Source organism: Strix aluco, chromosome 5 (assembly GCF_031877795.1).
Source record: "Strix aluco isolate bStrAlu1 chromosome 5, bStrAlu1.hap1, whole genome shotgun sequence".
Classification (NCBI taxonomy): Eukaryota; Metazoa; Chordata; class Aves; order Strigiformes; family Strigidae; genus Strix; species Strix aluco.
The window spans coordinates 43,867,901-43,884,535 of record NC_133935.1 but is presented as its reverse complement, the minus strand read 5'-3'; the positions used below and the strand labels follow the sequence as shown (position 1 = coordinate 43,884,535).

Below are 16,635 nucleotides of genomic sequence, written 5' to 3'. Positions count from 1 at the left end.
ATAGGCAGGTTTTTTGGCACTGGAGTAAGAAATTGTCATCCACAGTCTGCTTTCCTTTCTCTCTCCATGCACACTTCACACTTCACCTAATCTTGGCTGTGCTTTCATTTGGCACCTGAAACTCGGAGATCAAATTCTATGCAAAATACAGTGTTGCTTCTGTGTAAATATCTATGTAGTAAATATCTACTAGCTTCTAAACTGGAAGTGGAGAGAAGCTCAACTCCTAGTCCAGGAAGCAAATGCCTGTTTCAGTTCTCTTTCCCAGTTAGGGATGATTTCTAGTTTTGGGATTATTTCTCTTGGTTTTTTTCTTCTTCAGCAATAGTTTAATATAGAAATCAAAAATAATGTTCAGAGAGCAAGATCCAGAAAAAGACTTCCCCTTCCTACTGAATTAGAGGAGCAGTTACTGCATTTAGTTCTTTTTTTTGTTTCCTCTTCGGTGACATCAATTCATGCAGTGAAGTTGAGGAGCTCTCTAATTCAGAACAGCTGAATCATTAGGAAGCATGAGAATGGGATGGAGGAGCATGACTGTATCCCCTGATGCTTAGAAACCAAACCTAGCTTTTGTAATACTTGAATTACTAAGTTATCAAATAACTTAAAAGATGAGTTGCAGCACTCATTCTCATATATATTTCAACCGAAAGAGTGAGTTTTGCTCAGTTCTGTCAAATAATAGATACAAGAGTCTGTGTCAGCAACAGGATTTAGATTCTGGATGATATGTAGACTAAGGCAGCTCTGCTATGCAGACTTGAATCAGACGTCTAAACTTGGAGGAGATCAGACTTACCCTTAGACTTCCTGTTGGTAGCTTTTTGAGTGGCATGCACCTCTTTAGGTTCAGCCTTTGGATCTCTCCTATTCACAAAGCCTTAGTGCCCCACTCTGAGCTTTGATTTCCATGCTTCTTAAAATTAGACTTGCAGATGTGCATGTCTGAATGAATCTAGACCATGTCTGTATTGTCCACTGAACTACTGCTGCTTTCATTCTAGACAAGCAGAGCAGCCCCTTGATGGTGTAATGCAGACAACATTGTGAAATAGCCAGGGTTGTACTTTGATGACTGCCCCTCCTTGTAATACAGTCCATCCCACTAGAGCCTGGCCACATCCCCTATTTGAACAATAAGGTGGCACATTCATACCTGTTTCTGGTAAAAGTGTTCTCTCTAAATTGGCTTCATCATCACCAACAGGTCCCCTACAAATTCTTCTGTTTTCTGATCCCTGCTGGTCCCCTTCTGTCCAGCTCCTTGGTGATTTAAGACTTTTGCCTGGGTCAAACACCTTCTTGTTTGCTCAGAAACTCCTGTCCATCAGCAGGTTCAAAATCCACTTTTGAAGGAAGTGTTGTTTAAATATTAGAGATGAGCATACTCTTATCTTACGGCATTGGCTGGAAATACTGTAGTGAGCTTAACTGCTGTGCTGAACATGGATGCATGCGATAGTGCACCTAAGTACACTGCAGTCATAATTCTCCACCCTTTCTTTTAAATCAGGGCTGCTGAACAGCCAACCCTGACTCAGAGCTTGAGCAAGAATGAAACTTGGAATGGGTATGCAGACAGGTGTGCTGATGCCTGATTAAAACTGGTCTTGTTCAAAACACGAAGGTTTTGGAGGTAGTCTTATGGGAGACTTGATACCCTCTGGTACAGAGAAGAGCAGGAGGCTTCCCAGGTACCTCACTTCTTGGAGGATGGGAGAAAGGCTTCTAGTAATGTTAAACAAGCCTGACACATGGGAAGGTTAATGTTGGGATATCTGAGAAATTTAGGGTTGGCTATTAATTAGTGCTTGAGGAAAGTCTGGAGGAGCTGCAGATGTGGTATTAAGCCTGGACTTGGGAGACAGACTGTTAGTCTGTTGTGGTCTGTGGGTCTGTGTTACATAGAGTTGTACTAGCAGGAGAAAAAACCCAGACTTTTTTTTGCAACATGTGTCTTATCACTGGAAGTTTTCCTAAGTGAAGGACTTATACTACAATATCTGTCTTTTTTGCCACGTACACCACACAGACCCTTTCTTACTGTTTTAGCACTGGTTTACATGTTGATGCTTAGTCATATTTACAACAAAGTAGTTATTATTAGGGCATTTCCTTAACTGTGTGTTTACATGAATTGTTTTGTGGTGACTGGGTACTAGGAATTGGAGATTCATGGATGGGAATGGAAACTGTTTTATAGCTGTTGTCAGCTTCTTATTTATGGTGGTCTAAGATTAGTCACAGAATATGTAGCCAGCACTGAGTCACTGACAATGCATTTATTTCTGACATAAAGTGAAATTGAATTTGGCTCAGTGTCTCACTGCATAGTGTTTGACCTTTACATTCTTAGCAAGATTGTTTGCCTTTTTTTTGAGGTAAATATGTTCATATCTGGGTACAATTAAACATGAATCATGAAGGTTAAATTTATGAGGAGATTAGTAGTGTTTTGTGTCTAATCTAGCTCCATTGTCATGGTAAACCACCCCTGCCAGTATGTTATAAAAACTGTCAGCTTTGTAGTGGTAATATTACTTTGTGATTAAATATATTATAAAGGATATGAAAGATAACATAGCAAATGCAGAATGCATAAATATGTTAGGATTTTATGACTGAATAGCTATCCTTGGATTATTTTCAAGGCAATGCACATATTAAAATTAAATTTCATTAAGGTTGAGTGAGTTTTTAGAAGGGAGAAAGAGCCATGAAATGGTAGGAAACTTCTCCAAAAGGCACACTAAAGCTGTGAAAATTCAGTTAACTCACAGGTCTGGGACAAGTGTTTGTAGTCATCCAGTTAAGAATAAAACCAAAACAATTAAAAAGCCACTTGGGGGTTCAAAGCATGAATAATCACAGGAAAATTGCTCCTGCTTTCAATTTTTTTAATTTATATTTTTCTTGATAAACTTTTTATTATTTTCTGAAAATATTAATCATATTGATTACAGTATTAAGACCTACAGAGTAATTTTTCCTTCCTTACTGCTAGTCCTACTTAATATTATAACTGAACACAGAGTCTTGGGACAGGTTGAGGCCTCCATCGTACTGCGGTGACAGTCTTTATTATTTGTTTTCTGCTAAATAGAGATTTATTCATAACTTACATTTAAAAGAAAAATGCCTATAAATTTGTCCAAGAAACATTTTTTAAATTTAATTTAACAAAACATAACAGGGCCTTAAAGCCTTCTTCATATCCAAGGAAATGCTCTGTTTCCTTCACTATAAATCCTTTTCTTAGGGTGTGTCAGCTCATGGCAGCTCTGAGTTGGAGTTACATGAATTTCCTCAGTAATTTGTGAAGAGAACTACAGATGACTGTAATGCACTGGAAGAAATATTTAAGCCCATACCCTAAAGTGGTCCTTAGGGCCCCAAGCGAGATGTGCAGTGCAGTGTGTTGGCCTGATTATGCAGAGGAATCAACCTACTGCAGAGCCACAGCATTGGAAGTGGAAGAGCTTTGGTGTCCCCTGTTACTACTACAGATAAGAGCAGTGTGTTTCAGGTGGTCAATCAGTGCTGCAAGTTCCTGTTTCCAAACACTATTAAAGTAAAAGCATCCAAAAATTGTGAAGTGAATCCTGACTAAGAATCTTTGAAACACTTTTTTCCAAGATGACTAAAACTGAATTTTTTCTAGACTTCAGTTTTCTTTCTGTAATGTAGTAGGTTTTTTAGATTTTCTGATTAGTTGTTGTGTCCAAATGTAAGTTAATGGCTTTGATGTAGATGGTAAACCTTCACTAGACAAATGCAGTGATCACCTGGTTACTGCCAATGAAATTGTATTGATGTTATTTTTATAAGCAGGTAGATAAAAATAGAAGAATCATATAGTGTAGGATGAAGGAATTTTTTTTGTAAGGACTAGGTCAACTCTGCGTTATTGTATAAGAAATGGTGGTATCATATACAAACAAAGCTGACATTGAAAGCATTTACAGGTCAAATATATTGTTTACTGAAAAGTAGACAGTGGTCCAATTTGTTGGAAAGCTGAGCATTCTTATTTAATTTAAGACTTGAGTACTGACAACTTTCTCCTACTCTTCTAAGCTTAGCTTAAAGGTGTGCATTTCTCCCTAGCTTTGTAGGGATTTGACTTTTCAGTGTTTAGATCCCATGGTTAGAGACTGATTTTTCTAATGTGCTAAGGACTAAGAAACACAGTCCAGAGAGGCTTTTTTAAAGACATGTTCTCAACTGTGCAATTTCTTTTAAAGCATGTCTGATGGTATCAGTCCCAAGTCATGGGAAAAAGTCTACAGTTTTTTACATTTTTATGCTAGTAAAATCATTTGGGACCTATTTTTGATGTCCTTATTCATAGTGAGCAGGACTTTATATCATGATGAGTCCCCCTGAAGTTAGCAGTCTCTACTAGAGTACTGTTTATCATGATCAGGTTTATCAGTTTAACCCAGGGAACTCCTTTGGTAACTAAGCTTTCAGAAATTAATAGAGATAGATACTCAATACAGAATATTACTTTTCAGAAACTCCATTTTCTGAAGTTTTGTTGTGTACCCACTGCTATCTCTTCTACTTTGTTCTTCACTTTACTCCTATTGATGCTCTTAATACTACCCAACAGACTTCCAGGCTGTCGCTGTTCTTTTAATCCAAACTCCAGCTACAAGCAGCTGTTCTGTAGGCAGACTTTTTTTTATTAACTTCGTTAGGAACTATGCTGTATCATATTACTGTCTTCTGTTCCCGGCCCGTGCAGCTGTAGTCATTGCTTTCCACAGAAGTCTTTACAGAAAGCCGTAACTTCTCTCTTTTTCTCAGTAGATTTTTTTGCTTGTGTTCTTTGCTGCCCTTAGGTTTTCTTTGCATTGTGAATAAGATTTTTTTTCTACCAAGTATTTCTGTTGGTTTAAACCAGTTTCACTGGCCCAGTTCAACTTGATCTGAGTCCTTGCACAGTCCTGGTTCTTTTTCTACCAGGAATTTCCTTTCATTTAGGTTCTCAAATAAAAACTTAATCTGAGAGCAGTCTATCAGCTTTGGAAGGGCTGATTAGCATTGCAGCCAGATGAGCATAGGGAACCGGGGCCAAGATCTGTGAAAGTAACTTCTATTTAGGTGCTTAGCTTCCTGTCAACTTCAGTGGGAGTTCAGGCACGTAAATAGGCTTTAGGAGCTTAAAATCCCATGTGGATCTGGCTTCAGGCACTTTTTATTGGAGTTTGGCCATCATGTGAACAATGGTGGATGAACCTGAAAATACCTCATTCCTCCTCCAGTCCTGAAACTGAATTCACCAGCATTTCACAGCCAGCCTCTCTGCAAGCTCCCTGGCTGGCTTTCAGAAGCTGAATTAAAAACTATTAAATGAAAAATGATGGAGTACATTGCATCAAAAATTTCAGACTTTGAAAAACTCCCTACTCCCAGAGCTAGCTGAATTATAGCAAATGCAATATAATTCAACAGGGAAAGACTGTCAGATATGTGATCACAGAATCACAGAATCATCTAAGTTGGAAAAGACCTTGAAGATCATTTAGTCCAACCATTAACATAACACTGACCGTTCTCAACTACACCATATCCCTAAGTGCTATGTCAACACATGATGATGAGACTTAAGGGGTTCTACCCTTGATTCCTGGGAAATTTAAATACGGGATTAACTCTAGAATGCCAGCTAGCTAATCAGAGCACAGTCCTAGACAATTAGTGTTCTACACCACTACAAACACAGCTTTTTTCATGCCCTTTCTTAAAGTGCACCTTTTTGGAAGCCAGGAATAATAGTAAAGTTCCTGTTAGGCACATACCAAAGCAGCAGTATATAAAAGCAGATACATGTGTCTTTGTTACAGTTCCAATTTGATCTGAAAAACAATTGAAAAAGATGCAATTTTTGGCTTTAATTGTTTTTAGTGTGAACAGTGATCACTTCATCATCGTTGAGTCATGTTTAGAAAATTTAAACAAGCTGCATGATTACTTTAGGAAGCATGGAATGGTTTGTTCAAATCAGTACCATCTGTGGACAGAAAAAGTTAGGGGAATTTTAGTCATTCCTGAGGAATGGAAATCTGATTCTCCATGCTAGAGTAATTGTAATCCTCTTTGTATCTGTAATCCAATAGCATAGTTGTCTTGAAATTGTCTCACTGAACACAGTCATCAAGTGCAAGAGACACTGTGCCACTGGGTGTCACTGCTCCTCACTGTGGCCCTCAGAGCAAACCTGGTTTGCTCCAGATTCAGATCACATCTTCTTATTTGTTCTAAGAGAGATTACATTTATATTTGATTTGTCTATGTAAGCAATGAGATAAAATGGACTAGATTTTAAACTGACTAACGTTTAAGGCTCTGATTCCATTTTAAAGGTCTGTCTAGGCACTGGCAGAGAAAATATTCAAATGTCTTCTGCCAGCTGACCCTTTTGTGGGTTAGAAATACTTTGTTTATATGGGTCTTAGTAAACTGCAAAAGTGACAACATAAACTAGTAATAAAGGCTTTTGTATGAAAGAAGAAATACTTGTCTAATCTGTCTGTTATCATGGTACCTGCAAATTTATCTTTTAAAATGGTGGTTTTCCTGTAGGGATACTCACCAGGATAATCACAGATACTATCTTCAGCCTTGTGGGGGTAATGTGTATGGACTCCTTCTGTAACCAGTGGGAAAAAGGCCAGATGGAAAGAGAAAACTCATTTTTCTGCCCTCCATTCTTTCCCCCACTCTCAGGATGTTCATCTCTTTCCACTGAATACAAGGAGAGCTCATGGAGGCTGGCTTTATTAGACTTTTGTTGGCTTGTGTGAGAGCCCATGAATCCGAGACACTGTTACTTTTCCTGATATAATTTATAGTTCTGTGAAACTGCCAAGCATCTTTTCCATCTCTACTGCAACATTGCTAGCTCTCAGTTCTTTCTGATGGCATCATCCATGTTGAAACTGGGGGAAGAGCGTACTCTCCTTGAGAAGGGAAGCCCACCGTGCTGGCTAGAACATGGGCACTGCTCTCTCTGCCTGTGACTAGTGTCTTTAACCTGCCTTGTTTTAGGTGCAGACTGCAGTTGTGTCAGCCATGGCTCTACCAGCTGCACAGTTGTGCAAGTGAAGGTATATATTTCCACCTTCCTCTTGGCACCCAGCAAGCAACCACCTGCTATCTACTATCTACTTTATTCCAAGCCCCTGTTTCAGTATTTGATCCAGTGTTTCATTTAAATTGGAGTATAGTCCAATAATCAGTTTTCAGCAGATGGAACTTAATAAAGGTAGACTAAGAGGCATTAGAGCCAGTTGTTTCCATCATCCATGTTGCATACTTTCACACTTTTATTCCAAATCTGCCAATGCTGGCTGTTCCTATAGCAGCAAGAGTTTCTGGAGTTGTGTGCCTGAGAAGGTGAGGTCATATCCCTCTGAGTGAGAAGGAGAAGAAATGAATTTTCTTAAATTATTTTAATTTGTATGTGTTGTAATGTCTTTGGAATTGCTTACTTAATTTTTTAATTCCTGGAATATATAATATTGGGTCTTAAAAATGCATTCATTCAAGTTCAGAGTGAGACTGGGTGGTAACTTTTATTTCATTCATCATAATTGAGTGTGTAGGATACATATTCTTTGCAGTATCTTAACAGATACTAATAGCTTATATTACAACAGAGTAGAGGATTTTTAAAGGAAAAATAGATATATTTTCAATAGTAACCATCGAACATTTTTCTGCCTTTATTTTCCATTAGTTAATGGTCAAACTAAGCCCTTTCTTGTAATTTACACAGTTAGCAAATACAATTTGTAGTGCTATTACAAAAATATTGTAGTGTTTATTTTTTTGAAAGTGGACAAATTGAGTACTACACCTCCAAAACTGTGATCAAGCAAGAATGTTACTGCCTGCTTTGGTTTTATTTACTACTTCCTCTCCTTCTCTTCATGCTAATAACAATACAACAAAACAACTTTAATTTTGATAGCATGGAGTGTGATGATGAAAGCTGTCTCTAGTGAAGATTTTTTTCTTGGACAGTTTGTTCTTGTTCTGTATCTGGTGAGTGTGTAGCAGGGTAGGAGCATATGGGGTTATTGCATGCTGCGGTGTTGTGTACGCGTGTGTGAGAGCTGAGCAGAAAGACAGGGGAAGCGCCCACAATTCCTGTGCCTGGCTCCTCTCCTGAAGGCTCCACCTGCTTTGGGCTCATTTGAAGGGATTTGTATTTCTCAACCTTTTCATTGTCACAGCTTGGTTTGACTCAGAAATCACATTTCTTGTTAAATAGTAATATTTAGTGGAGAGGCTTCAGCTTTTTATATTATGATGTTTTTTATAAACAAATTGTTACAGATGAAAGCAGAGATCAGATATTCCCACAGGGCCAAAAGAAAATTGAAGGTTTTCTCTTTCTTCCCCAGTAACGTTAGTTCTTTATGTAAGCCTTGAGGCTTCTTCAGTTTCAGTTTGAGGATGTATCATGTGTTTTTCTTTTACCAGCAATACTTCTTCCCCCAAAGACTCTAAAGCACTCTTTAAAGCTAAGTGCACAAAATGATTTCTGAGCTGATTTCTCTGCACAGTTTTTGCCATAGAGAGTATTAGTATTATCTTACAGAGTCTTAGGGATAATATTAGCTTACTGTATGACTATGTGATATAGCACAAAACCATATGTTGCATCCAGTCTGTGAGAGCTGGGAGTACACTGTTGGCTTAATATATAGATCTGGATAAATGTGTGTGTATGTGTATGTATGTACATACATGCACTACTTCTGTCTCCATGCACATGAATATAACCTGTTTATACCCACATATACATACGTATATAAATACATGGAAGCAAAGTTTCTTTTTTTTTTTTTTTTGCTTTGTATTGCCATATTATTTAGCTCTTCCTGTTGGCATTCTTTTAATTTGTTGTTTGCTGAACACCTTGTAAAGCACTTATATAAAGGTAGACACACATATTGCATATATTGATACTTTCCATTCAGAAGGTGAAACAGGACACTTATGAAACCTTGAGGTGTTGCTTGAGGATTTTGTGTGTTACCAAGAGAGAAGGAGACAAATAAGTATTTCAAAGTGAGAGGTGAGGAATCTCAGTTATCAACAGCAGCAGAAGATGCTATGAGTTGGCCAAAAATAACTTCGCTTGATATTCCCTCCCTCAGTTGAGACATAGCCCCAGCAACAGCAATGTCACACCTCTCAAGACTGCCCCTACAGTATTTTAAAGTATTTTTCTTTATTTCTAAAGCTATAGTAAATGTATGCCACCTACATATGTACAGTGTGATTTAGGCCAATGGAATTACTCCTTATTAACCATAGGAAATTGAATCTTGGTCTTTAGACATGCTTATTAAAATATTTTTTCAACATGGATAAAAGGGTTATAGTTGCAATCACTTTTCATTCAAATGAAGATATCTTACAAGTGTTTTAATTTGTAGTTCCTAGTGCTCCCAGGGATATTGTTTTTTCCAATGTACAATCAACAAGTGTGACCCTGAATTGGAGATCACCGAAATCTATCCTTGGCTACTTTCAAAACTACAAGATTACCACACAGCTACAGTCCATCCACTGCAGTGACTGGGAAACTAAGGAATGTATTGAATATGAGATGTATCAATATTTATATGAAAATGTGGTGGATGACCATATAGAAGAGACAGTATATGGACTGAAAAAATACAGATGGTACAGATTTGCAGTTGCTGCCAGTACAAATGTTGGTTATGGCAGTTCTTCACCTTGGATTTCTACACAAACACTTCCTGGCTGTAAGTAAGGATGTTTGACATGTGTCATAATGCTATAACAATGTGATATTCACCTAAATAAGCAAGAACACTTGGTAGACGTTATTTCTTCATAGACCTACAATAGTGGTGAAGTTAATAAGGATTTATTGCAACTCTTCATGTATGAAATATCATGATATCAGTCATGTGGTAGGTATGCATGCTTGACACTGCTTCAGATTTTAATGCCTTTTGTATGCTCTACTATATTTACTGCTTACCCAACAACAATTTCATTCCTCAGCCCTACTCCACGTCTAGAATTGGTAAGTCTGAATTTTAGATATTTTGGGTTGATATGTCATTTTCAATACATCTTCACATGTGGGGTGTGTCAGTGAAAAGCAGTCCTTTTCTTAATTCTGTGACTAAAAGTCTTCACTAACATCATAACAGTTTCCTGAAATTCTGTTGTGTGTTCCTGGCAATAGAATTTAAGCAGTAGTTTCAGAGGAATTAAGATTTCTTTCCAATACCATATCTACCTAAAGCAATTACAAATCAGAATAGCCACATAACACCTACAGGACTGCCATGACACATATTAGAACTCCATGCTTCAGCTGAGGATTTCAGTTCCCAAGTAAGAGAAGAATTGGTTGTCACAGATAAGTCATCACTAGATATTTGAGAGAAAGGGATGTGAAACATAAATTATTTAGGCAGTTGTCATGGGGACCTATGACCCCTTCCAGTCCACAGCCAGCCGAGGTCAGAGCACATCTGATATCCAGCCTCTGGCCCATGTAGAACAACTGAGAACGACCATAAGTGTCCTGACTAAATCACAGCTCCTTCACTCCTTTCCCCTTTCAAAGTAATCATAATAGAGATACCAAGGACTTAAACAGCTGTGTACCGAGGACTGTTCAATGGTCCACATACTTATTTTGTTCCACTCATGTTTTCACAATCGTGTGATATGAATTCAGGAGGCTTTTATATAATGCCACTCATAGTATCTGTGCACTCTCTGTACAGTAATGCATCCATTTATCCTTAAATGTATCACAATTTTTCTATTAGGTAAAGAAATATTGTCATATACATTTGCAGATGAGAAATTGCAATAGAAAATGCTAAGCCCCAAAGGGCAAAGAGATTTGGACACTGTGATAGTGAATATCACAACAGCCCATTTTTCACATAAAGCACAGAAGCAGTCCTTTGGACTGGGAACTACTGGAATCAGCTGCAGAGACATTTTCGTGTGCACTTACTTTCTTTGTCCAGTGGTTCTTATGGGGATGCTATGCCTGTAAATTAATGTAATATTTTAAATAAAAGTGACAAAAAATATCAGAAAACCATGTAACCCCAGGTAGAGCAGAAGATAGCTAACAGAAGTTGTGCAATTCTTGAGCCAGCAGCTCTGAGGAGATTTCTTAATATTAGATGAATAGATAGATCTCAGCTGCTGACATATACAAATACTTATTTTCAAAAAATTGTTGCTGAGTTTAGGAAAGTTAGGGATTTAAACTGGATGGTGAGGCAGATCATGAAAACACATATAATCACATAAAGTTAGGATGCTCTTTATGATTTCCTCTCTGGACAGTGATAATTTCGTTTAAGTGAGAACTAGTTTCCTATCAATCCCACTGAGGAGACAATGTTGTTCTCAGCAGTATGTCCTCTGTGTGCTCTATTAGCTAGTTTAACAAACAGTGGTGGGGTAGAAGTTTAGAAAGTTCCACCAGTACTTCCAGCCCAAGTGTCTGGGGCTGCTGCCCTATGTCTGTGGTGAGGGAAGTGGGCAGCAACAACTTTCCTGTGAGCTAAATCAGTGACACATCAAGAGATGAGCTGCCTGTGAAACACACTGACATGGAGTCAGAGAAGCATGGGCACTATTCCAGATATCACGGCTATGCTGGTCTTTTTCGTGGGGTAATGGCAATCAGCTGAGGAGGAAAAAAAGAAGAAAGTGACATGTCACAGCTGAGTCGCCAGCTGGCAGCTCCAGTGTGCTTCAGCAGTGCTGGGAGCCTCCCTGAGCAGTGACTGATCTTTAGCAAGGACAGGTCTGACCTGACACTTTTGAAAGACTAGTCTTTAGAAATATTGTTTTACAGACTAAAAACCTTAGTTCCCCTCTTGCTTTTGCAAAGGGTACTGCCTGTATCAGGGAAGAGAAATTCAGGATGCACAAAAAATTGACCCAGCACTCCAGGCAGCCTTGCAGAGTGTATCCAGAGAACAGGTGTCGATCCCCTTCTCCTTTCCCTCATGGACAGGGCCAAGCATCTTCTCGATTAGCCTGCTGGTACACAGCCAATATACATGGTCTGTTAGAGCTTAAGGGTGCTTAGCCACTATGTAAAATAGCCTGAGTACTTAGCCTATAAAATCAATGGAAGTTGTGTTTGCGGATTTGATGGCAGAAGTTAGCCACTGTTTCTGATTTTCAAGAAATGCCTCTGTAAGAGATTGCTTCTGCCAAAGGGAAAGTTACCTTGGTTGTGAAATAATAGTCAAATGATTTTTCTTCAGAAACAATTGGGTCCTCAGAACTTTGTGCTTCTGTCAAGCCAAAAGAAAATATTACAGTTATTATATTCATATTCAGGAAGTTGCAGCATTTAAGTTGAAAATTGTTAGACTCGTTCCCCAGAATATAAAGACATGGAACTTCAACAACATAAAAAATTACATAACAGAAACCCTAAATATTCTTTATAAGTGCTGAGGATTTGACTGTTGTGCTAAAGCAGAAATACCTAATAATTCTGAATATCCAGTGACTAAGGTGAAGCTCTTAGCTATTTATTTCAGTTGTTCATTATGAAAGTAAATTTAAGGCTACAGGAATTCTTTTTAAGATTCTTTAGCTCATTTGCAAGTTTCAAATAAAATGATGGCTGTGTAGTTATAGTGTTACTCTGTGGAAAATGTTATAGGTTGTTCAATACAGTCCAGTTCTCATATCACACAGATAAACTATTCAGCCTTCTGTCTTGCAGATTATCCTCACAGGAATTGTCCTACTGTCTCATAAAGTAGTTTGATGGAACTGTTATTACTTAGCTGATGGATTACCCAAGAGCCAAACCTACATTGCAAGATGAAATATTTTCAACATAACCTAGATTTGTATAGTTACTAGTACAGAAGATCAGTGTTGTGTCACAATAAGGAAAAGGGCAAGGGATGTTTTCCATACATAGGGAAACTTTGTTCCCTCACACCTGCACTTACCCCGAGTTTCACTTTTACATATATAAGATTGGCCAAACTTGTGCTTTCTAAGAGAAAAACCATTTTGGAGGGTCAGTGTTAGGTGGAAAATGAATGGCAGTGAGATCACTGACCTCATTTTGGATCTTGTGCAGTTACACAATGCAATGCTTTTTGGTAAACTGCCAAGTCTCCTAATGCCAGGATATACTGGACACAAAGGAAAATCCCAGATGTTCAAATGTCCCATGAAGGCTAGGACATAGATGCATGGGGCAGAGGGCTATGCTTTTCTTTTCAGCACCTTCTTTCACAATCCTTGCTGATACCCAGTTGCTTGGTATACTTAAAGAAATGTTTCTGTGTGGTGAAAAGCAGTGAGATTTCATCTCTTGTTGTATGCCCCTTCTTCTGGCAGGTTTTTTCTGAGAGAACTTGTTTTACTTTGTTAAATAGTAAATATAAGATATAAATATAAGATATAAATGTTTAAATATAGGGTAAAAGTAACCTAGGTAATTATAAAATGAAATAACTGAACCTCACACAATTTTTGTTGGGAAAAAGAATAAAAGAGTTGGTCTTAACCAAACTGGCAAGCATGAATTTCTGTTAGAAGACTGAGTATTCAGTCTTATTTTTGAGGATTATGCAAAATAATGGGCTATCCAGACTTACCTTCAAGCTAACACACTTAACTGCTGCCTTAGCATCAGGACACAGATGGATGGGAAAGATGACCCTGACCTCCATAAGACCCACATTCCTGTGCAAGGATAGAAGCATGATAATCAGGAAATGATGGTTATTAGTTACAGAAAATGCATTATTGTGAAAACCAGGAGAAAAGTGCTTATGAGAGGAAGTGATTGGATTATGGGGGAATGAGAGAATAAGACTAGGTCATTTCTACTGAGTAAATTGCTGTGATTTATAAGGGAAAGGGTATAGTGATATCATGGCCTCATATTGACTAGATTCATTTCACAAACAAACCTAAATCAGAACGTGGCAGTAACCCACTGAAGCAAACACAGTTTTTAGAAAAATTTTTTTTATAAGACATGAAACACATAGACACATTTAACTTTCTAGTTTTGTTTCTAATTACACAGGTTATTTCAGAAAATATTTCTAAATTTCAGTATCATTCAGTTAATGTCTGATATTGTACTTTTCATGATGAAAATAAACCAGGTATTAATGCTTAGATGTAGTTTAGATAAGTATCTTAAATGCAGCATACTCAATTAGAATTTTCTTGCAAAGGTCTAAAAATGTATCAAATATAAACTGCATGTGGAAATTATCCATATAAATAACTTCATGTTGGATAACTGGTAGATTAGATTATGCTTTAAAATTATTTCACATCATCTTTGTCTAATGAAGAAATGTAAAGTGGCTTCTAAAAAAAAAATATTGAGAGATTAAATGCTCCATTAATGCTATAAAAAAGTAATGGAAAATTGTCTTTGGAAATGGTTGGTTTGGAAACTAAGGCTCAAGAAGCTATATATGTCATTTTGTACTGTTTTTTAGAAATTTCAGCTGGTGATAAAGGTAATACTACTGCCATTGTTACTGAAAGCATTATTTACACTAAAAGACACTGTTTGAACAACAAGTCTGACACACAGTACCTGTACAATAAACTTAATTTGTGCTAATTTTAGTTTTTAGGGACCATGCTTGCCCTTGTATTTTGTTTTATCTATTCCAGCTCCCCACTCGACAGCCAGCCTTCTCTGAGCTGTCTCCTCTTTCACCACCCCCCATGTGCTTTCATAGTTCATTCAGTAACACTTTTCATTCAGTTGTTCCATGCTATTCAGTTTTTTGGGGGACCGCTTCCAATGGCCGAATTTGATCCTGCCTACAAAGTCTAGTATATTCCTGCTAATCCCAGCACAGCAATCTACCTCTTCTACCCAACATACTAAACTTTTCATAGCACCCTATCAACTCCCAGATCTTCCTGTTTTATTCTGCAACCATGGTGCAAAATTTTCACCTCATAGTGCAAAATTCTATTATTTCTCCTCATTAATCTTTCACACATAATTTCATCAGCTACATACCTCCTTCCATGCTATTTTTCCTTTTCCTAACCTATTTTCTGCCTAAAAAACTAAGTAGCCTTGGATACACTTCAGTTTTCCTCAGTAAGCTCTCTTACCTAATGATTGATGGTGAAAAAATACATATTCGTGCACTAATCGTGTTTGAGAAAAGAGACCGCATCTTCTGATTAGGATAGATATGATAACTTTTATAGGTTTTTTTATGACAGACTGTTCACTGATATGTGTAATCATAGCTGTATTTTTTTGTGGTAGATTAAAAAAAAGGCATCATGAAGCCAGGTTCTGGAAATATGTACGAATCTGTTGTGGCTTCTATAACAGGCTGTTCACTGATATGTATCACAGTTGTCTTTTTTTTGTAGTAGAACCCCCAAAAAAGGCACCATGGAGCCAAGTTCTGGCATTATCTACAAATCTGCTGTCACTTTTTCACTTATTCCAAATTTTATTTTCCTGAAATTTACCACAGTTGTTATGAAAAAGCAATACCACTTACTGAGAAATGCTGTGTTGTTGTTATGATTTCATTACTTTCTTATTCATTAATAAGAAATAACTAGGTCAATTCACATATCACCTTGACAAAAGGAAATTTTAGGAAAATCCCATTTTTTAATGTGAACATTATTGCCTGCTTACAATTCTTATCAGTTTTTTGTGTGTGTTTTCCAGAGTTTCTCAACATGTTAAGAATAAGTTGAAATGAAACCTAAAAAATATTTTTTTTCTGTATAAAATTATTTGTACTAATACTTTCCAACATTGCTGGAAATTTTTTCTAGCATTCAGAAGACCTTGTGTTTTCACAGTTTCTTATTCTATGAATAATTAATTTGACATAAACAAATACATTATGCTATTCTATTTGTCTAAATAGTTGTATATATTTTGCTTGTGTCGTGTATAAAATATATCAATAACTTGTACTTAAAAACCCCTATAATTTCAGTTTAAGATCAAGTTGTAGGCAGTTCATACTCTAGAAAAGTTGTAGTAATTGCAATGAAAAATGTGTTTCTAAATCACACAGTATGCCTTATATATGAGAAAGAAAAAATGTTATAATTATTTAGGCAGTATATAATGTTAAATGTGTGAAAAATTTTATTTTCAAATTGAAAAATAATCTCTACTGACCACTAAAATTACTAGGTTATTTTTTGTGAACTTCTCCGGCCATGATTCTCATACATATTTTTTTTCTGCAGCTCCAGACGGTCCTCCAGAAAATGTGACTGTTTTAGCTACATCTCCTCACAGTATTAATATCAGCTGGAGTGAACCTGTCATCATTACTGGACCAACATGCTACCTCATAGACATTACCTCAGTAAGGCAACTCTGTTTTATTGTTGGCAATTATACAGATGTTTGGTGCTAAAAATACCACAGCAGATATTCTTGTAGAAATTACAGAACAGACATAAACCGGACTGACAAACAAAATATTGAAAAACAATATGACTGTGTCGATTTCCACATAAACTCCACATAAGAATTAGTTTTACATTTATAAATTTCCTAATGGGAGATAAATTAATTACTTGATATTA

At 37.1% G+C, this 16,635-nt stretch overlaps 1 protein-coding gene across 4 annotated transcripts in view; it reads left to right on the top strand.

Annotated features, from left to right (window-relative positions):
• The window catches only part of PTPRQ (protein tyrosine phosphatase receptor type Q), a 147,117-nt gene that overhangs the window by 82,895 nt on the left and 47,587 nt on the right, over window positions 1-16,635 (top strand). For all 4 annotated transcript variants that reach the window (XM_074827145.1, XM_074827146.1, XM_074827144.1 and 1 more), the window contains exons 43-44: window positions 9,462-9,794; window positions 16,291-16,412. In XM_074827145.1, the coding sequence (XP_074683246.1) occupies window positions 9,462-9,794; window positions 16,291-16,412 (455 nt within the window). The remainder of the gene's footprint in view (window positions 1-9,461; window positions 9,795-16,290; window positions 16,413-16,635) is intronic.